Below are 22,629 nucleotides of genomic sequence, written 5' to 3'. Positions count from 1 at the left end.
TAAGCTCTATAATGTAAGTGAGTAAAATCTTAAAGTTTCAACAATGTCATGAAATACAGAAAAAAAGCATATGGGATTAAAACCATTTACTAAATTAGTTTGATTGCAATATGAAAAATTTCAAAGGTTAAGACTGGCTGTGTTTCTGTTATGCTGAGGATAAAACGTTTATGTCTTCAGCAGGAAAGAACAATGAACAACCTCTTGAATGATTCTTCCTTTTTTCTTTAGATTACAAAGGTTATAACTGTTAGTTGCCATCATACCTTGTACTTTGCATAGAAAGATTTCTACTTGAGGTGTTAATTTATCTTGGTATAAAATGTTTGACTGGAATTCAAAAATAGTTATACAGGGCAAACACTGTTTTAATGATTAATTGTCATCATGGCCTATAATTACTTTGTATTTAAATACTTATGTTGTCTGGAGTCCAAAAAAGAGATAAATCAGGAAATTTGATCATTCTTCTTCCCTGCTGCGGACAGTACTGACATATGTGTGAAAGTAAACAAATGCCTTGGAATGGAATAAAATAATACAAGAGAGTTGGCAACCGCCAAGTTATTTAGGAGAGAATTTCCCACCCTACCTTGGGGCCTTAATTATTTACTTTCTTTTTATTAAAAAAAGTTAGGCAAATGCCAAATCCCAACTTGATTGGGTGTTCATATTAGCTGGACCCAGTCTCGCATGTCACTTGAACAGAGATGACGCAGGAGGACGTGCTGGAAGGCAAACGGCGCAGTCACCACAGGGTGGGAAAGGCTCGCCCTGTGCGGACACAGCGCTGTCTCTGCGGTTTTGCCAAAGGTATATTTAGTCATATATGTTAGCTATAAAAATGAGCTTGAGACATTGTGATAGCTCTATTTTGTAATACACATCATATATCATTTATATTCCCTCTCCCTACATACACTTACATCATCTGAATAAATCCAAATTCTTGAAACAGGAATAAACCAGCCCAGCATTAACAGAATTTATAGAAAAAAGATTTTGTAAGAAAGGATGTATGACATATTCTGTGGAATTAAAATAAACAGAAGTTATAAAACAAGAAAATGAATTGAGTCCTTTGATGTAGATGAAAGGATCAACTCAAAGAAAACAAAGGAAACTACATTGATCACTGTCAGCAAAAAAGTGTGTGAAAACATTAAAATGCTAAAATAAATACTTCTGGATTAGCAGAGGCATAAGGATAAACAACCTATTAATATGAAAAAATAATCTTTGAAAACATAAAATGTTTAGCTTTCTGACAAGTTCAAGTAAATTAATGGGTGGCAGATGAGCTGCAAGCATTCAGAAAATTCAACACATTGAAGTTCAACAAATTAAAAGCTCAAGATATACACATAGCACCAGATTTAGATCTCTGTACATTTTTGGGGATATATTATCATTTTACTAAAAAATGCATATGTATATTCCAATTGCATAAATTTAAAACACAGCACCATTGTAGGTATTGCACAGGAAAGAAAAGAAAGAATAAAATCAATTTTAAGTTAAAAAACACTTTAAATAAATAAAATAACCTTGAAAAATAAAATAAACTTGGAATTGAAATATACAACATAATTCAGTATGAAATAACCAGAAGGTTGTATGTATGCACAGCCATGTAGATAGTACCTGACCAGCAGTTCATTTATCTATAATGAAAACCAGTTCAACTCATGGGTGCATTTGAACAAAGCCTGTCTTAATTTAGGCATGAGTCCTACACAACTCTATTCACAGCTTTTCCAACTTCAGTAGGTTTGCCTTTCTAAACTCATTTTTCAATGAACAGATACAAGCAATCATCCTAGCAAGATTTGGCCAGACTGGAATCTGCACTGTCCCTTGAAGAGGGGTGACCTCCTGGTTTCTGTGACAAGGAGGGCTGTCTGCAGTGGCATGCTCTCAGGGACCCGTTACTTAGATTTCAGCAACATCCTCATGCCCGGTGTTGTAGAAAATCGTTGTTTTCAACCCACAGTTTTTCCAAATAATGTATAATTAGGCAATAGAAATACCATTTTGAGATTTGGTTAGTGATCAATGCATTTTCATTCCCTGGTAGAAGACATGGTCTTTTGCAGCCCCGGTGGTTTCCCCTGAAGTGAGTGTCAGCTCTTTGGTCTGAGTGCTGGTTGCATATTCAGTCCCATGGCTTTTCTTGGCTACCCTGTACCTCTTGTTGCAGCTTCTGGAGAAACACGATTCTCTGTATGAGCGTCTGGTCTTCTCCTCATCCATATGCATCTGCCCACACCACACATTCATCTCCTAGGAAGGGGGTTTCTTTTCCAGTCACTACAAGTCTCATCCTTTGTTCTGATGGCTGGTTCTTGTCTTAAAGTCTGAGAGTGATGAGGTCAGAAGGATGATGGATACAGGGGCCCAAAGATCTCGCTAGGACCAGAGACAGCTTGGTGCCGTCACCACCAAAGACCTCTCAGGGAAAACAGCTTTCTGGTTCCCAACTGAGAAACTCCACGAAGGGACCACAGTGTCAGGCTTTACCTGTGGAACTCATACAATTGGGCTTCATTCCTCCCTTTTCATGCAGTAAATGTTCATGCTGGTGGTGACTGCTTTGAATAGGGCTCATTATACAGAAGTATCAAAATTGTTTCAATGGTTGGCTATGGTGGGTTTTGGGGCTCCCTGATAAAACAGCCTCTGCTTTTTCCCAAAATATGTTATACCATGAAACTCTTATTGCCTATCTACTTCTCTGCATAAGTAGGATGGATGTAGGATGGTATAAGAATTCTTAAGCTATGAAAAGTAGTCAAAAACATTAAGCAGAAGCAATGCACTATATCAAAAATGTTGATGAAATTTTTAGCAATGACAGTAAATTTAAACACCAAGAAAACCTCACAATAAGTTTTTAACTTTAAAATTCAGAAATCAAAGGCCAAATACAAGTTGGCGAGAGTACAAAATCTACCCTCCATCAGTTTACTAAATCATAAGATGCAATTTTTTCTTGAAGAAAAACTAATGATAAGATTTGCTTATATATTTCATAGAAAACCCTGAATAAAAATCAGTAATGGTGAAGCAAGACATATGGAATGAATTTGGGAAAAATTTAAAATTCTGATATCACAATTATTATAGGAATAGGATTCAAATTGTTGCTTTTAATGTCTGCCTACACCAAAGGAAAAACACCCCCACGTATCATGAGGGTTTAACAGTATTAAGATAGCTCCCACAGCAAGGAGATATCACCAAAAATCAAGTCTTCTGCAGGTGTGTTTATTTCCCACCTGTCCGCTGACGGGCATGAGATACAGGATGGAGGCAATCTTCCGGGTTACATCTTCCACTCGGTCCTGGGGGACCCTGGGGACCTGGGGCACCTGGTGAACCTGGCAAACCTGGAGCTAATGATATAAAAGACCCCATCAGAACGCAAATCACCTACGGCTCTTTCTCCCTCACTCCAGCCGACATGGGTTATTCAACTTCTCCTGTAGCAACACACAAGGGCCACAGGGGAAAGGGCATGGCTCCTGGCTTTAGAAGCTTGCGTGTGTTGTGAAGGTAAATATCACTATTACCTGAAGTCCCAGGAAGACCCGGACTACCTGGGAGCCCAATCCCAGGTTCCCCTCTTTCTCCTTTCTGTCCTCGGTAGCCTAAGGGTGAGATACATAAAAAGAGAGACACAAAAAAGTAAGAGAATTCTATGGCAACACAGCACGAAGAAGAACCATGTTTCTAGTCTAGGATATTTCTATAATTTGTTCACTTAACATATCGCTAATATACTATTTTAGCTGTTCCCATGAAGCACATATTGAACTTACATATCAAACAGATTAGAGGTAATAGGCAATAAGGGTCTTAGAAATATGCAAGTAGTATCAAAAGTGCAACTAGTCAAATGTTTGATAGTGAGATTTTGGGCACTGAAAGTGCTATATAAATAACTCAAATCAATCATTCAAATCTTTCAAATAGCTAGAACAAGGTGTGTGAGCCATTTCAATAGGAATTATGGCTGGAGCGTCGGTGTAGGCTAAATATGAGTATACTGAACGAGTTCTTCTTACCGCAAGGACAAAATAATGTGGAAACAAGAAACTGGACCTTAGTCTAAGATTTAGAGGGAATAAAAGGAACAAAAATTAATTTTAATAAATGACACTGAGAATGTGAATATGTTTGAATCCACCCATATAAGAGTCAGGAGGAGACAAAATCAGGACTTAGTTCAAGTTGCGGTCTATCACAAATGATATCCCTTCTAGTAAAGTTAAAGCAGCAACCACCTGTTTTAACATGGAAGTTCATAATTCCAAAGGATAAGGAACTTCACCATTTCTAGAAAGCAAAAGAGAGAGGGATCCTTCTAAACTCACTTCATTTTTTAAGATACTTTTAGCAAAATACCCTGGGTTGAAGATCTCTGTATATTTTAAATAAATCATTCTTATTACTGAATATGCTTGTTGTCCCCTCAGGTAGAAAGGTTTAGAGCAATTTGTGCCTCTACAAGACTAATCCCTGCTTTGAGAAAGCATAAAACATTTTTTAAAAAATCCTGTTTTATACAATGGCTTCAGTGTCAGACTTTGAAGAAAAAGTCCTGTGGCTCTAAGAGTTTCACAGTGAGAGTAAAGAGAGTTTTAATTTCCAGTTTTTTCCTGGTCCTGAGTGAACGGAGAAGTTATGCAGAATCATGTAGACATGCAGAAGGGCAAAGAGCAGGACAGCACCTCAGTAGGAAACAATAGGCCCTAACTTAGTTGTGCCTGCCCGTAAAGGTGTTATTATAGCTAATCATGAGAGGAGGAGAAAGTTTAATGTTCTCTATGAACAGCATATAGGACCAATTATTTCCCATTGTTGTTCAGAATTGGACATCAGTTTTGGGGTTACCAGTCTTGACTATACAGTGTATACATTATTATCCAAACCACATTAGCAATGTAATCACCACATAAGTATTTCTTGGCTTTGGAGATGTGACCTGATCATAAATGTGAAAACAGTGGAAAAAGGATATACTCTCAGGATATATTTTGAAGTGCATATTGGAAATATATCCAATGGAAAATCTTCACACATTTTTGTCTGAAAACTGTATTACAGTTATTCAGTACAACCCTAGATCCTAGAGAGCAAAGTGGTTGGGGGCCCAGTACCCTAAGTTGATACATATTCAACTCTAAGATAGTCCCAGGGTTTCTTTTCTATAAGTGAGTTTCATTTAACATATGTAAACAACAACAAAAAATGTTTGTATTTAGGGCCATTTTGAAAGCACCCTTTCAAATGCATTATTTAAACTTATCTGTGGTAAAATAACATTAAGTGCCTGTGGTATATTTGATAATCCAACCTAGGTTTTACTGTTACAGAAAGATTGTAAAGTTGACCTTTAAGCTATCTCAGTAAGTGCTTAAGATCATAGGCTAAACAATAAGAAAGAAAAATAAGTAAAGATATATGAATTTTTCATTAACAAAGAGTATTAACAAGATTGTACACAATTTAAAATGAAGGATATATCTGCTAAAACCTACATTTCTAAATTTAATTCTCAGATTTTAATTAAGACAAAAAATATATTATTCCACATAGATTTAAGTGAACATGATATCACAGAACAAGAAACAGTAATTTGTGTATTTGTAAAATGAGGTAACATTTACACTTCTCCCACCAAGTATAATAATTTATTTGTACAAATTTCTCAGCTCATTAGGTTAATAGCAACCTACTATTAATAGATAAAGCTGTTAAATTGCATAAGGTCCCAAACTGATTATTTATGAAGGCTGCCATAAAGTCTTAGGGTCTTATCTTAAAATTGCTTCACAATAGAACTTCAGATTAGAATACTAATAAAGTCAATAACAGCTTTCCTACTTTCTAGAATTAAGCTTTTCACCCAGTTAGAGGAGGCCTCCCTTGAAATTTGGAAAAGACTAAAAGGCTGGTCTATCTGCAAATGAACAAGTATTTTAATGTCCTAGAAGTATGTGGGATGACAATTTGATGTCACTGTGGCTTATGTAAGAGAGCAGAGCTCAAACAACAGCAGGGTCCCGATCTAAAGCATCTAGAGGTACTAGTCAGTGAAGAAATTTGGTGCTCGCTGTAGTTTTTCAGATGGCAGGCTTTATTTATTTCCAGTAGGGAGATTTCTATTTTGATTGCAGGGATATTCTTCCAAAGTTATAAATCCATGCATCTATATGCATACTGGACAAATGAAATCAGTAAAGGAGTGTTACTGGCATTTTTGGAGGGAAATTTTTCATGTGGAGGTCTCTCTCCAGCCTTGCAAGTTGTTCAGCCTCTCTGCTCTCTCCTGCTTATGGCCCACGGCGCTCTTCAGTCATTTTGACACACACGTGCCTCCCATTACCTGAGGCCCCTACTGCTAACAAATTTCAATGGTCAAATCTTTATCAGTCACATGAACTATGTTATGAGCCACTGGTTTACAAATAGTAGCAAGTTTCTTTCATTATACACCAATAACAGCTAAACTTTAAAAGTTCAAAAGTAAGTACAGTCCTTCCCAAGAGTGTCTTTTCAAAACTGATGGAAGGTACATGAAATGACTGGATCTGTTTTCTCCTGACTCCACATCCAAAACAGTGTGGGTTTTTTTTTTGTTTGTTTTGTTTGTTTCCCCTAAAAGGACAAGGCTTTCAAGTGTGGCATCTGTTCTGGGTTTTCACAGAGGCAGGGAACCAACTGCATTTTGGAAGAAGTTTAAATACAAGGGGACCCAAAACCCCTAGGATTTTAAAATAAAATATTATGTATTTATTCTTACATGTTTAAACTTCGGTTGCCTTCAAGGTACTCTCCATTTGATGTAATACACCTATCAAGACAGTTTTGTAAAGATTAAAACAGTTTTTGAACTCCTCAATTTTGATGCCTTTTAGTGCTTCTGCCATGTTTTGTTTCACCTCTTCTACATTGGCAATACATTTCTGTTTGAGGACTTTTTTCATGCAGGGAAACAAAAAAAAGTTGCTCAGGGCAAGATTAGGTAAATAGGGAGGGTGGGGCACCGGGGTCATGCCATTTTTGGTCAAAAACTGCTGAACACTCAGCACAGTGTGGGCAGGCACACTTGTAAATCACCCATCATGAAATGGGCAAATATGTTGAAAGAGTCTTTCAAAAAAATTCACTGAAACCAAACACAGCCTCTCATAACAACACCAGCTGGTGCACTGATAAAGTTCTCAGAACACGCTCCTAGCGGGGGAAGCCTGTACTACAAGGGGCCTGCCCTCCAGAAGGTAATTCCCATGTTTTTTCGTTCCCCTCCTCATGAAGTTCTCATAAAACATGCTCAGGAGGCTAAGGTCTGTTAGGAAAATGTGCCTCTCTTGCTCATACATGGGACTGAGCTCTCAGCTGGATGGAGGAGGTTTCTCTGAGCCTAATGTGGCACAGCCTTGCTCCCCACAAGCCGCCCAAGCCAACAGGCCCCACACTGCAGGCCCGAGGTGGGAACCACATCAAGGATAGTGCTCTCAGTGTGCAGTGGGCAGGCAATCATCAGAAACCCACGGGGCAGTAAAATATAAAACTGCCTGGAAATGCTTTTGAATTTAGAAAAGATGCTAACAATCACTCCCTTTGGGAATTAGAATGATTCACTATTTTCACTGCAAGATCAGAGCGTTCAAAGAGAGTCTACCGGTTTTCATGACCACAACCCTGGTAGGAGCAGTAGCTTCTATTTCCAAGTTGGATCATGTGCTTCCAATGTTCTTGCATCAATTTTTCTCCTTGCTTTTTACATGTCTCCTGCTTTTCAAAATAAGTACAGGAAATGAATGAGACAGACCCCTTAAAACTTTTGTCTTTCCCTAAACATAGTAAAATAATAAAGGACTCATTCTGCAGGGCATGTTTCAAACCAAACCACTTTATTTCAAATGAAAATGGATTTCTTCTGTGAAAAACAGTGGAAAAAAATAATTCTTTTAGAAATTTCAGAGAGCCACCACCAAACAGAATTCATGAGTGGGCAGAACACACAGCTGCCCAGTGCCCACATTTCATTTCCCTTTCTGGGCTGCATTCCTCACGCCATCTTTTTCTCAAGCTCCACCATGCTGTGCAAGAAGAGGACTAGTTCAGCCAGCAGCCTCTGAGGTTTGCACGGTCACTGGGGTAACAGGTTTGTACACATTTTTTTGTTTTCTTTTTGAGAAAACTTTTACATCAAGCGGAGCAAAGCTTTGAAGTTACATGCATAATTTCATCTTCTGAGCACGTTGTATCTATTTATCTACCAGAGAACAACACGTCAATTTCTTGTGAACTTCTGGGGAGGCACCGAAAACCAAACGGCAGCCCCTTGGTTTCCTTTGTACAGTCCGATTTCTCTGTGGCTTTAGAGAAGATTGTCAGTATAGCATGATGACAGGCAAATATTTCTTAAAAAGTGAATCCCATATTTGCAAGCTTTATTTTTTCTGCTGCATTTCTGGCATGTAACAAGTACTGAAAAGGAGATACCATGCAAACACTGAGGAGCCACTGAGCTGGATTATAGTCAAGATATGTCTGTTGTCAGAAACCCTCAGATGAGAGACAAGAATTTTGTCAAGTTTACTAAACCTTGGTTTTGAAAAAGTTGAAAATTATTTGGGGAAGTCTTTCAATTCAAGAATTGATTCCAAAATCCTCATCAGGAGTGGAAGCAGGCCATAGGATCTCCTCAGCAGAACAGCAGGTAAGATCCACAGAAATCCTTCACAAAGGGAAGGTAAATCAAGTGGTGAACAGAAGTCTGGTTTGCAAAAGCTTCGGTGACACCGGGGACTCGGGGTGGCCTTTGACTGAGAACATTCCAGATGAGCCTTTCCTGCACAGGAAGGCAGTCTGAAGGCAGGTGTGCGTGTCAACAGGTGATGCCAGTTCGAGAACGGTTTTCCTCCAGATCCTGACTTTCCATTGTCCTTGTCCTCTTAGAAGGCCACTGTTTGAAGCATCCATCCAATGTTTTTCTCCTATGGGGGTTAGCAGTCCTTATTCTTCACGACTTTTGAGGCATCATACATCTTCAGATCGGCCTACAAGCTTTTCATTCCAGTCTCATAAACTCTGACTTCAGGACAGACCCAACTAATGAAAGATAATAATTAACCACCCTCTACATAACAGTGCACACCCAGAAGGCTACACCTCATGCCACACTTTATCTGCCAAAACCTTCTGTGATTTAAGGGAAAGATAGACTGTACTGTTTAGGTAAACTACAGCGATTTTACTATTGTCGTTTCATACTGTGCTAACGAAACCAGAAGCCTCGTCACTCTCTTGGAAGTTAGGGCCCTAACAGACACTGTAACGGTGGGGGGGGGGGCAGTTGTTGCTCTTTCCAGATGAGAGAAGGTGTGCCTATCACTTTGGGGCGCTTCTAAAAGAAAACAGCCTTGATGTTACAGAAAAGCAGTAGGAAGGAAAGGGAACTAGTGAAAGATGATTCTCTGCACATACGGTATTTTGGACTGTATTCTTATGTAATTTTGTTGTTAACTTTCTCTCTTCTCTTTATACAAGCTTTTGATTATTTCAAGGAGGAGGGCTCTTGAGCTCATTTTGTGGTAGCACATGAAAAGTAGCTTCCCTGGTCTCATTTTTCATGGTATGTGCACACTGGACTTAATATTTCCTTGTCGGAGTTGTGAATCTTCTAAACCAGGGTCTATTTGGTCCCTTTGGTGATTGCTAACAAAGTTCTAGAAAATGGCTTTGCCAGATTAATTTAGTTAAGCTACATCCAAGATCTTGTCTGTCAATTATTTGCCAATTTAAGTAAGGTCTTGCTTTAAAAATTTTATAAGCCCTATGAGAAATTCTTTAACATTCCAAAGTTACCCTTCACAAGGCCTATTAGAGGGAAAAGGATTCTAAATTTTCTCAAAAATATATTTTGGCCCCAAATCACTACTTATAGTCACTTCTCTTAAGACTTTTTCCTCAGTTTCTTTAAGACACTAAGATGATGATTCTTGTCTATGTACATCAGCAGGGCAGCAAAAACAATTCTGAGATTCCCAGATAGTGATATATAAGCACCTATTATTGCTGTTATTACCACAACAAATATTATTATTAGAATAGACTCAGATTAGCAGATAATTATCATTCAGTTTTAAATCTGAAGGCGTCATAATTAAAATCTGTTCCCAGGTTGTCAAATATTAATATTCTATATTAAATCATTATTTTTTATATATATATTCATATTCTTAACTGTGATTAGCATGTTATAAATACTGAGTGTTGAAGAACTGGTGAGCAAATGTTATACATGAAGACTTACCTTGGGGCCCAGGGTCTCCTGGTGGCCCAGGTAACCCGTCCTTTCCTGGTGGACCAGGCCTCCCCTGAGCCTGAGCAGCCAACATTGCTGCTGGCAGCTTGAGCTGGGATAGGAACACAGCCATCCTCTCTTCATTTATGAAAGGGAAAAGAGTATATTATATGATGAAAATATTTTTATGTAAAAATTTTTCAATTTTTTTTTACATAAAATTCAACCAGAAAACCCTGTTTGGGTTTCAATTTAAGCACTTCAAATTTACCAACTGGTCTGATTGCTGAGAAAATTTTTTTGATTGGTCAAATAAAATGGATCACACAAAATTGTTTGAATTCAGATACAGACTGGCTGTGCTGATCACAGGACCTCAGAATTTTCAGTGCTTCAGAGATTCTGCCGACCTAGTGGACAGAACAATAACCTATAATCTAATTCACCTCTGGCAATGACTTGTGGAGAGAATTTAGGTTCATATTTTAAAAATGGTTTAAAATAAATTTAAGCCACTTTCCAATAATCTTGTGAATCTATGTGATTTAAAATATCTTCACACATCCTTTGACATTCCCTTTGATGGAATTCGGTGGAGCCTAAGTCCTCCATTCTTGAGTGTGGCCTGGAACTTATTTTTCATTTCTAATAAGTAGAAAAGAGCAGAATTGACAGTGTGTACCAGGGAAACTAAGTCATACAAGGTGCTGTGGCTTCTGGCTGCTCTCTCTTAGACTGTTTCACCTGCGGTGCAGTGAGGACACTCAAGAAGTCCTGTGGAGAGACCCATATGGGGACAAACTGAAGCCACCTGCAAAGAGCCCCATGAGTAAACTTGAAAGCAGGTCTTCAAGCCCCAGTCAAGCCTCTCGATGACCTCAGCTCTGGCTACCATCCTGACTGACTTCGTTATAGACCCTGAGCCAGAACCACACAAATAGGCAACCCTTTAAGTCTCGGGTCCACAGAAAACGTGAGATAATAAATGTTGTCATTTTAAGCCACTAAAGTTTTGAGGTACTTTCTTATGCAGCAATAAGACAATGCATACAATACTTGACACTGTATATCCTTGAACAAAACTGCATTAGCAATAAAGAGGTACATTTATTGAAAAGGTGGTCATTGGCTGCATATTCACTGTGATATCACTGTTTTAATTTCTATACTGGGAAAATACTGTACTTTGGCAACAACTAATTTTGGAAGAAAATGTCTTATACATTCTCGATATTACTAACTTTTCTGGTTTGATTCCCAATTAGTCAGTCCCATTATTTAGCCAAGGTTTTACTAGGAAGGATGTCTAATTTGACCGAAGGAAAAAATTCAGCATTACTTTAGTGAGGATGAGCATGCTCTCACTAAATTCCAATTGTATACATAGTGCAGACAACAATAAGTTTCCATACATTTCTTTGAACCTGAAGAAAACATTGACACTCAAAGCATGTAAGTTATGGGAAGTGAACAAATTATCCAGGATGTCTACAAATGTCAAAAAAACCTTTTGTAAGTATTGAGTGATGGGACCTTTGCAAAGTGAATACTCCCTCAATAAGCAATGGTGCCCAAGGAACCTACTGTTGTCATTTGCTGTTTTCTTCATCTATTAAACTTCCAGGAGCCTAACACTGTTCATCTGGGTCCTACAGAAACAATCCAGGGAGGGACGAGGGAACTGTTTAAAGTTCCTTCCTCAGGTGAGCTAAGTCGTTATGCCATGAGAGCATCTTTAGAGGTGGCGTAGGTGGCATGCAACTATTAATACTTAGAGACTTAGTAATAAATCAACAATGCTTTTGTATGAAAGTGAATATACACTACAGAACATTGGTGTATTAATAACTCAATCAAAAGGACTTAAAACATGAGAAAGTTCAAATCGATAGTTTTAATTCATAGCTTTTTTGTTTCTGAGCACAGGATGCTGCCGCCTGTCATTTAGGGGGCACATTATCACAGTTCCGGGAAGCAGAATGACTAATCAGAACACCAGTGGGTGAGCACAGATTTGGGGCCAAGGCCGCAGTTGTCTGGACGGAGACCTCTGCCGGCCCCAGGTGTGTCTGATGTATCATGAGTAATACATTGTAGAAAATTTTGAAACTACCAAAAGCACAAAGAAACATAATTGAATTAATTCTACTATTGACATGAACTTGGTTTAAATTGAAAATATTTTCTTTTTAAAACAATGGTATTTTGGATATCTTTCCATGTCAATAAATATGTTTCTATTACATTCTTTAAAAAAATGAGAAAGTTCAAAGAAAATATGCATATGAAAATTAAATAAGAGTTTTTACTCTAAAATAAATTCCTATACAAAACATATTATTATCTATATTAAATATTTGCTGTAAGCAAGGCTTTTTATTGGGCATTTTATACCTTCCCTATTAAGTGCTCTTATTCAGGAATCATGGAGAACACTCGAAAGAGATTATTATTTCAATAAGAACTATTATCCATGTTTTTATAAGCCCCATATCCTATAATCTTATGATAAGCTTCATTTTATGATTAAAAATCTGTTACACAGCATGATTATAAGACATTCCTTCTCAGAATTATTTTTTAAATAGTCACTCCAGGGTTATTATCAAATTCTTGGTCATTAATCCTATATAGGCCATTGTTCAGTTAAATTTCACCTGAAATTCAGTATTTTATTACTATATAGAATTAGTTTGGTAAAATAATTAATGCAAATTCATCAGAAGTCGATTATAAATACACTCCATCATTTGGGGTTTTTATTTAATTCAGTTGGTTTGCTTATATTTCATATATCTCATTTAACAAATCTAATAGTATATAACAAGATTTAAAATAGGAGACTGGAGGAAGGCAATATCTTTGTCCTCACAGACAAAAATTAACCTCATTGTTTCTTTTTTTTTCTTTTCATATATTTTCTTCAAAAGTATATTAAAATGATTTTATTTGTATAACTAACTTATACACACGTTTTCAAGGATACATGTAGTATGTAGTACGAGGCGAATTTTTTAATGTGAAAAGTTCAGCATAGGTTTGATGCAGATAAATCTCCCAGAAAATGCTCACTAATTAAATTAGTATTTGTTGGCCAGTAAAGACCAAATGACAGAAAGAGAAACTATATCTACCAGTTAGACAAAACAAAGGCCAAATCATACAGACCCTGTCAAGAGTTACTTCAGATTTCTCCAATTTTTTTCACTTACTTTGGTTCTTAGTTGGACTGCAAAGGCACATTTTGTTTAAAAAATGTGTTTCAATAATTTTTTGATAAAAAGCAAATTACTCCTGAGAAAAACTTATTTTTTAATGGGCTTTCAATTAAAAAAAACCCCCACAAAACTTGTTTAAAAAAAATGGCAGATCCATGCACTGTTTAAGAAAGTAAAACAAAGAAATTTTTCAAGTAGATTTATAAAGAGAAAAGCCCCCTCCCCCACAATGTGGAGTATTAGCTGAAATTATCAAAAGAGCCTTTACTCTACACTCACATTCTCAAATCACAAAGTAAGCAGAATGAAAACATTACAATGCTCCCAGGACCTGCAGACTGATTGACAATGATGGGAGACCAATGAGGATCTGAAGAAATCACTGGCCTTCCAGTAAAACTTTTCATTACCTGACTATCCACACCTGGGACATGTTTGGTTGATTGACAATACATTTGTTTTCATTAACAACAGATAAACACATTTGTAATTACTATATAGTTATAATTTTGCAAATCATTATATTGAATGTAGTTATGATACTAATATTTTATAAACAAATATAAAATTCAATTATTATAACTCAAAACTGCAAAATATTTGTTGTTTTGAATTTAAATATTCATATTTCAGTACAATTTTTTAAAATTTAAGTCATATCTCTTTGAATACTTCAATGTCTAAATGCAAGTATTCACAGTATTAATTTTCCCTCTTCCGTGTATGAATTAAGTTTACAGATAATTTGCCTGTGGTAGTTTTTAATATTTTTAATAAAACAGAAAAATTTAAAAAATAATTGCTTCTAGCTGTAAATAATCTAGTGTTAAGATATGCTCAGTTATAGTCATTCAGCATAAGAGTAATTACTTCTGAACCCTACTCTAATGCTCTATAATTTAAAATAATATGTTTCTGAGTCTCTAAATAAATTGTAAAGACATGTATTTTTAAACTGCCTTTCCTCTTTTTTCAGGGATCCTTCATCAATTAAACTGTTTTTGGCTATGCTTTCTAATGAGGCAGGAAATTGAAGAGTGCAGATAGCAGCTTGCATAAACCAAACTCACATACTCCATCCGTCAAGGCAAACCCACAGCAGCCACCGTAAGAAACGAGACCAGTGGCTTGCCTTCCTTGGAGAAGGGGCTCAGTAACATAATGCACCTATTAATATGAATGTAATAGGAAATTACCTATATGGAGAACGGACATTCAGATGTCATCTAGCCCACGTTTACCTTCTCTTTTAGAGGTAGAATTTGTAAATATTTTCAAAAAGAGGGGGTTGTCTTTTTCTCCTAATGCCCATTCACAGTTTAATTGTCCATTTTCTTGGTACTGCCTCAAGTTTTTCTTTTGTTAGCACGTAATGGAAACAGAAAGTAGTTAATGAGTATTTCTCTTGGGAAATCAGTCATATACTTAAAAATATTGTTAGCTCTTAGTCTTCATGTTAAACAACTTTTACTCATAGGCTTGGTACTCTTTTTTTCTAAAGTACTTTTCGGTTCCCCTGTTCCAGGGCTTTTCCACACATATCTTTAATGTGGAAACCACAACTAGATACAGTTCTCCCCGAAGGTGCAAAAATATCAGAAGAATAATTTCCTTTTTTATCTTAATAATAATTATTTTATAATTCCATTTTAACTGTGAATTCAACAGCATCACTTGATGAATTCATATTCATTTGGTGGTTCATCATGACTCAAAGATTGTTACTGCTGCACTTAACTCTGCCCCAATTCTTTGCCACCTTGTAAACATGTTGCTTTGAAATGTTATTGAGGGTAAATAAAGATGGTGGGCTGAACACGTGCCTCTGCTTTAACTCCTAAATCCCTGAAAAACAAGCTATTTTTAAAGGCATAACACCACAGGAATATGGAAACTATGAAAGGAGACAACATAAAATTTTGGAAGCTGAGAACCAGATAGCTGTCAAACCACAAAACTTGTCAAAGTCTTAGGAATAGGCAGTGCAAGCTACATGTGGAAATGGGGGTAATGGATGGAAACTAAAATATGGAGAACTGGTTGAAAGCCTGTTTAAGAAATAGCCTTAGAAATCTTGCCCTGGCTGGTGTGGCTCAGTGGATTGGGCACCGTACTGCTAAGCAAAGGGTCACTGGTTCGATTCCCAGTCAGGGCCCATGCCGGGGTTGCAGGCCAGGTCCCCAGTAGGGGGCGCACAAGAGGTAACTACACATTGATGTTTCCCTCTCTCCCTCCCTCCCCGCTCTCTAAAAATAAATAAATAAAATCTTAAAAGAAAAGAAAAGAAAAGAAATCCCTGTCTCTGCTCTGTGCAGCTGGGTAGTTCCCCTTCCCCATGCCTAGCAAAGGATTGAGGTGTATTATCTGAAAAGGCTAAACAGACAGTCTCTGCACTGGGGACCATGAACTCCACTGAGACTTGGGCTTCACTTCTGAAAAAAAGGAGAATAAATAAGCACTTTTATGTTCAGTGCTGAAGCCCTGGCCCTGTTCTCCAACTTTGCTCCCCAAATGCTGGCAGCCAGGGGAAAGGAAAGTGTCTCCTTTGGGGAATCTGACCAGAAAAAGAGCAAAGATTTAAAGACACTGAAGTCTGAGGATCCCACAATTAAAAATCCCAGCTAGACTGATCTAAAGAGAAGCTCACGATTGGCAAGCCTCACCATACATCCACAGCTTTCAATTTGTTGGGACCCACTCTTACGCGGGTGCAGACGACCAGGGACATCCCATAAGCTGAATGATAGACCCAAACAAAGAAACAGAAAGAAGCAGATGGGATAAAATAGAAACTATACTATGGAAAATATTTTTAAAAACTCTCTATATTATAGATCCAATTATGTGTATCTATCAGATGATGTGCATATATACAAATACATACAAAGGTGAATATCTTATATGTAGAAATGCAAAAGGACATGTTGCAACCTTGAAGCAAAAGAACAGGAGACTACATATTCGTATACATGTGTATAAAAATGGAGAAAACACAAGGAAAAGTGTTTTCCTGGACACGGGGCATCTGGAGGCAGAAATATTGCCCAGGGGGCACTTAGCCCTCACCTTCCTTTTTTCCACAGTTGCAGGTGTGGCCTTGTTAGCTCCAAGTTTTTCTCAAGAATCAAAAGAGCCAGATGTGTGTCCAAAGTCCTGTATAGCAGGAATTTTCAACCTTTTTCATCTCATGGCACACATAAACGGATTAGTAAAGTTCTGCGGCACACCAAAAAATAGTATATTTTTTGCTGATCTGACAAAAAAAATAGTTATTTTGATTCATTCACACCACGACAGTTATTGTCATGTCAGCTGTTGTCATGTTTTTATTTGGAAATCTAAGGGAAAATCAAAGAGGTCAGTGTCCCTGACTAAATAGGTATTGCATATTTTAAAAATTCTTGTGGCACACTGGTTGAAAATCGCTGCTACATATGGTGGTAAATTCTCCGTGCACGTCTCCAAGTATAATAGGGTCTTATCATAGCAAGATACAAGCTTCTCAGATGTAGAAAAACCCTAATTTTACGTGGGAAGCATAACTGGCAGTTGTAAAGTCCTCATAATACTACAAAAAGAAACAGACACACAGCATTTGTCTTGCTTTGGGTGGCTACCTTGCTTACAAAAGGATCTGACCTGTTTGTTAGCCAATAAAACTGGGAATTTAGCTTTCAGCTGAGTGTATGTTTGTGCATTGTGATCCACCAGAAACCCAGACTTGGGGTTGGAGGAAAAACGCCTTCCTCCACCACGGCCAGGTTTGGGACGAGGTATCGGGATGCGGAAGGAGGGCTGGGTGGCCTGGAGAAGGGACCCCAGTGTGGGGTCTGTGGGGGTGTTGTATCAGTAGGGCCACCCGGGAGTTCTCAAAGGAAGTTGGAAAGCTTTATGGGGAGACCCCAAATTTTGGGCCCCGGTGAAGGGCTTCACACCTGCGATGATAAAATGGGGGAGCAGAACCTCCGGAGAATTCCCTTGAGCCTCCTGATAGTCCATGGCTTGCTGAGCACAGAGGATCGCTCCTGAGGCCGCAGATGAGCAGGGGTGAGCCGAGCAGAGATAAGCATTAGCTGCCACTGGCCCAGCTCTCTTGTGAAACTGCTAAGGAAAAAAAGAGGCAGCAGGATGCTGCTTAACTGTTTCTACACGTGAAAATTAATCTTTATCTTTTAAAGGATTTTATTTATTTATTCTCAGGGAGAAGGGAAGGGAGGGAGAAAGAGAGGGAGAGAAACATCAATGTGCAAGAGATACATTGATTGGTTGCTTCTCGCACGCCCCTGAGTGGGAAGCTGGCCCGCAATGCAGGCATGCGCCCTGACGGGGAATCAAACCAGTGACCTTTCGGTTCGCAGGCCAGCACTCAATCCACGGAGCCCCACCAGCCCCAGCAATCTTTGTTTTTATAGGGAAAGTTTCCTGAAAATGAAAACCATGACCTTGGAGCTCTATGATTTGTGAAAATGGACTTTTTCTTTTTTGTAAATAGTGTTCAGAAGCCATGGAAAAAGTAACTTCTCAGTGGAAAAGTAAATGGACTGATTTTTTGGGATAATCTTGAGACAAATTAACTGAAGTGCTAAATAACTAAATTTGGGTTTCAGGTACAATTTTGTTTGGGAGGTGAACACTTTGTGGGGCTGGTGCCAACAGAGATAAAAGGAGAGGGAGTATCAGGTGTGGAGTCTCAGAGTCTAGAAGTCTCAGGAAAAAATTTCCATATGGGCCACTTTAGAATACTGTTTTGAGGCTAAGACATCTGGGGCTTCTGAGGGAGCGTGGACCTAGCCAAGCTGGAAGAGGCTGAGAAAGGTGGTAGGAGAGATAGGAGAAGCCAGGGGAGACCTGGGGAAGGCTGTGCCCCACAGGCTTTCAGGGGGCAGGGAGGACGCTGCGAGAGGAAGCAGGGGCTAGAATGCAGAGGGGGAGCTGGAAGCCTTAGAGGGGGAGCTGTCAAGAAACTCTCAGCCAAGTGAGGCTGCCCGAAGGCAGCTAAGAGCAGTCAGATTCCCCTGACCTCTTCCTCGGAGGCTGACAGCCTTTCGAGGGAGTCAGCACCGAGTGGCCTGGCCGTGGGCAGCGCGGGAGCCTCTCCCGGGTAGGAGCAGCCGCGTCTCCTCTGCTGCAGGGGGCCATGCCTTCATCCACAGGATTGAAAATGAACACCTCTCATATCACGACACAAAGTATTTTTCTGATAGTGCTTGGTTATATTTTTTGACATTCTTAGCCAGCCTTTAAAAAAGTTAGACTCATTGACTGATGAACTATTTAATATATATTTTTATCTAAGGTTTTCTACAAAGTTGAAGTTCAATATAGCTGCCTGAGGTAAAAGATAATTGACATGAAAACCCATGGAAATTAAGAATGAAAGGAGAATTTTCTATTGCAATCCAAAAGCGTGTATTTGCTGGCACTTCCCTCTCCTACTGAAGCGGTGGTGCTGAGGCCCCAGACGTCCTGCGCCTGGGGCCGACGTCACGGACAGGCTCCCTGTGGCTCACCCAGGCTCCGCGTGGAAGGGCCCTATGCTTGGCTTAATGTTCTGCTGTTGCTGTTTTCTATTCTTAATGGATTTTGAACATGGGCACTTAGAGTTTCATTTGTCACTGAGTCCTGCCTCTGCTTCTCTAGTCTTCAGTGCTCCTCTGGAGAATTGTTATGTCTTATTCTTTGTCAGGCAGTGAGGCTTGAGAAATGCTTGTCAAGACAGAATGTTTGAACTGCAAAGTTTGGAGCCTAATCCAAGGTGCTTGATTCAAAGTTTAAAAAAAAGAAAAGAAAAGAAAAAAGAAAAAGAGAAAAGTGGTAGCTGAAAAACAAAGAACGGACCATTGTATTAATAAACTATCATGTCAAAGCGCTATACAGATGCTTTGTAGAGATCAAGGTAATTGAGATCAACAGCATGAAATCAAGACCTCTTAAGAAAGTATGTATGTTTTTTCCATTTTGTCACTGAAGTGGCTAAAAGTCCCTGTGTTATTCTGCTCATGTCTAGTGTTCATGTGAAATAAGATAATGGGCACTCAAGTGCTGAAATTTTGGTCTCTCATGCTAATTACTGCTTACAATAATCAGAGCTTCTTGAAGAGTGGCAACTCCATGTTTGCAATAGAAAGACTGAAAGTGAACTTGGGGCATTTTGTAATCGTATTTCTTGCAAACTCAAAAATGTGTTTTTAGCTTAGTAAAGGAAGGATACTCTGTCAAAGAAGCATGAGAGCCAATGTGGATTTATTTTCTAAAGACAAGTAACTCCCATTTTATTAAGTTCACAGTGGAGGGGAATGATCTTGATTTTAGCAAACCATCTGACAAAATCATGTGATATCCTATGGATAGATAAAGAAAAGCAGAAGGGAGTTTAGGACAACTACATGGACTCAGAGCTCACAAAAACAAATGCTTAACAGATGATTTACAAATAGGCAGGAGGAATTCAATGGCATTTAGAAAGGCTTAATCCTTGGCTCTTTTTTAAATTTAAATTTTCTCTGAGTAATTAGAATGATGACATGCTTATGAAATTTAGAGATGACGCAAGTTATGGGGGTCACTCAACCTGCCCTGTGAGACAACATTCCGAAGCGCATCTTCAGGTTGGAACAATGTGTGAACACGGATCATTTGGAGTTTAATAAGAGGTAACACAAAATCATCACACACTTAGATTTTAAATATGAAAACAGTGTATAAGGAGAAACACCTATTTTTTGAAAGTTTATATAAGAAACATCCATGATTGTTCATTAATTAAAAATTCAACATGAATCAACAGTGTGACATGGATGCTTGAAAAAAAAAAGGAATATTGTCTTAGGCTGTGTTATTGAAGTGTCTGTATCAGGGGTTAGAAAACTTTCTGTGCAAAGGTCAGATAGCAAATACTCAAGGCTTTGCAGGCTATAGCGTCCATGTCACAACGATTCAATTCTGCTGCCCTCGCATGAAAGCAGCCAGAGAAAATACCTAAAGGAAGGAGTGTGATTGTGCTCCAGTAAAACTTTACGGACACAAATTTGAATTTTTTGCATGTCATGAAATACTATTTTCATTTTAAGAAAACATTTAAAGTGTACTGCACCCTGCACCCGCATCCCCAAAGTAAAACCCATTCTCACGTGGGCTGTACCAAAACAGGTGACGAGTGTGTCTGGCTGGTGGGCCAGGGTTTGCTGACCCTGGTCTAGATCAAAAGACACTGTACTCTGTCCTGGTCAAAATGCTCCTGCGTGAATGAGGGTCATTTAAAAATGTAGTATTTATCAAGGGTGATGATCGTGGAGGAGCTGGACACACTTACTCCATAGAAGAGAAAAATATTTGCAGAGAAAAATATTTGAAGGGCTGTCACGTGAATAGCAGAAGACACTATACCTGTGTTGTTTAGCAGACCAAGAATGGTGGCAGGAAGTTAAAGGGAGGCAACTTTAACGTAGCATAAGGAATTTTTTTCTATCAAATAGTGCCACCCCATCATAAAATGGATTGCCTCTTAAAGTTGTTAAATGATCATCTTTTGGGAATGTTGCTGAAGGGATTTCCCACAGTGGGTGAGAGCTGGTAAAAGATTCAGAAATGTTTATTAAGAAAATCTTACCTTCAAAAATCCTTAGAACCTCTTGATTAATATAGTTCTTTATTTCTTCGAATGAAACTGCATCAGCCTAAAGGGAAAAAGAAAAAAGGTCTGTTAAAATAGAGCATAGCACAAATGAATAGAGAATAGAAATATTGGGCTGGCATGCATGCTTGAAGCTTCTGTAGAGACACATTTATCAAGCAAAATGCTTTTGGCAACTGACTATATTAAGCAATAAATATCTTATGTTTTGATCAAATGCTAGAAAGAAGTTGAAGTGCATAATTGCTTTAAAAGCTGTGGGCTGAAATCATAACCAGTGATGTGAACATATTTCCTATTAAGTGGAGAGACATGGCTTCATATAATTAGGAAAGACATTTCATATTACTTCATTTCCTGAAGATACAGAACTCGAACAGTGTTATCATGATATTAATGTCCCAGGCACAATTTAACTTCTAACCAATTCCTGGACACTGGTAAAGTCATTATCTAACTGTTGTTATGAATCTTCAAAGGAAGACAACCTGGAAGAGCACTCTATGCTGGATTATTCTTTAACATATTTTTTTTGCATGAGACAAAACTTACCAAATTTTACCCATTTCATGGTAAAGTTTATTCTGTAATTGAAACTTTGCAGCCATATTTGTATTAAACAATTTTCTTTTTTAAGAGAAAATCAAGTATGTATATGATGTCAGTTGACTTTTTAACTTAACAAATAAATTTACATGACTATGGCAAAGATTCTAATATCTGTAAGAGTAATGTTTTACTCTAGACCTTGATATCTTAAAAGGGAGCTATCAGTGACCATGCTGGTTGGGATTTCTATGTATTTTATTACACATCTTTGTCTTTGGTGCTTGCTGCCCAGGGGTCTGGCGTGAAAGACAGTGTGATGGGCACAGAAAGCAATGACGGCTCCTAGGACACACAGTTCCATGAATACCCCTATTTCAACATTTTATTTTCACTGCGCATGGGACAAATGAACTTGAATTAATGCATTTAATACCAATTATTGACCCAGCATGGAGAGGTCATTCTACAGGCTTTATTCAAGTAGAGTTTAGGGAGAGGGGGTAAAAATAAAGAAGCGTGAAAATTGTGGGAGTGCTCAGTTTGACCCTGTGTCTGGTAACAACTGTTATCTGAGGGCAGCATGTCCTCATCACCCCGTCCTTGCCCCACGGCTCTCCTTTCTCCCTGACGTGGGCAGTTCCAGATTCAGTTGCTTGGTGGAACGGCCATCCACCCTGCCTCCTGGGGACACCGATGAAGACACGGGCCTCTGTAACCAAAACCCTTGGCCCGCCTGATCTCCACTTCAAAGCACTGCTCAGAGGAGATCTGTTGTTCTGCTATTCAACAAAATGGAGTTTTAATATGAAGCAGACATAGTATGTATTTTCTGCGTAGTGTAAGGAGACTTGGTAGATACTATTTAAGAGCATGGCTTTGGGGTCAGTGGAACATAGGTCTGACCCACT

General features: G+C 38.5%; 1 protein-coding gene across 1 annotated transcript in view; it reads right to left on the bottom strand.

The window, feature by feature from the left end:
• Window positions 1-3,267: 3,267 nt before the first annotated feature.
• Window positions 3,268-22,629, bottom strand: part of COL19A1 (collagen type XIX alpha 1 chain) — a 331,895-nt gene continuing 312,533 nt past the window's right edge. The window contains exons 49-52 of the mRNA XM_054569553.1: window positions 21,149-21,215; window positions 10,331-10,459; window positions 3,573-3,650; window positions 3,268-3,395 (exon numbers count right to left, since the gene is read on the bottom strand). Coding sequence (XP_054425528.1) covers window positions 3,268-3,395; window positions 3,573-3,650; window positions 10,331-10,459; window positions 21,149-21,215 — 402 coding nt within the window. The remainder of the gene's footprint in view (window positions 3,396-3,572; window positions 3,651-10,330; window positions 10,460-21,148; window positions 21,216-22,629) is intronic.

The sequence above is a fragment of the Pteronotus mesoamericanus genome, unplaced genomic scaffold (genome assembly GCF_021234165.1).
Source record: "Pteronotus mesoamericanus isolate MK-2021 breed Mesoamerican mustached bat unplaced genomic scaffold, CSHL_Meso_final contig_20, whole genome shotgun sequence".
NCBI classification, from domain to species: domain Eukaryota; kingdom Metazoa; phylum Chordata; class Mammalia; order Chiroptera; family Mormoopidae; genus Pteronotus; species Pteronotus mesoamericanus.
This window is presented reverse-complemented; position numbering and strand designations above follow the sequence as displayed.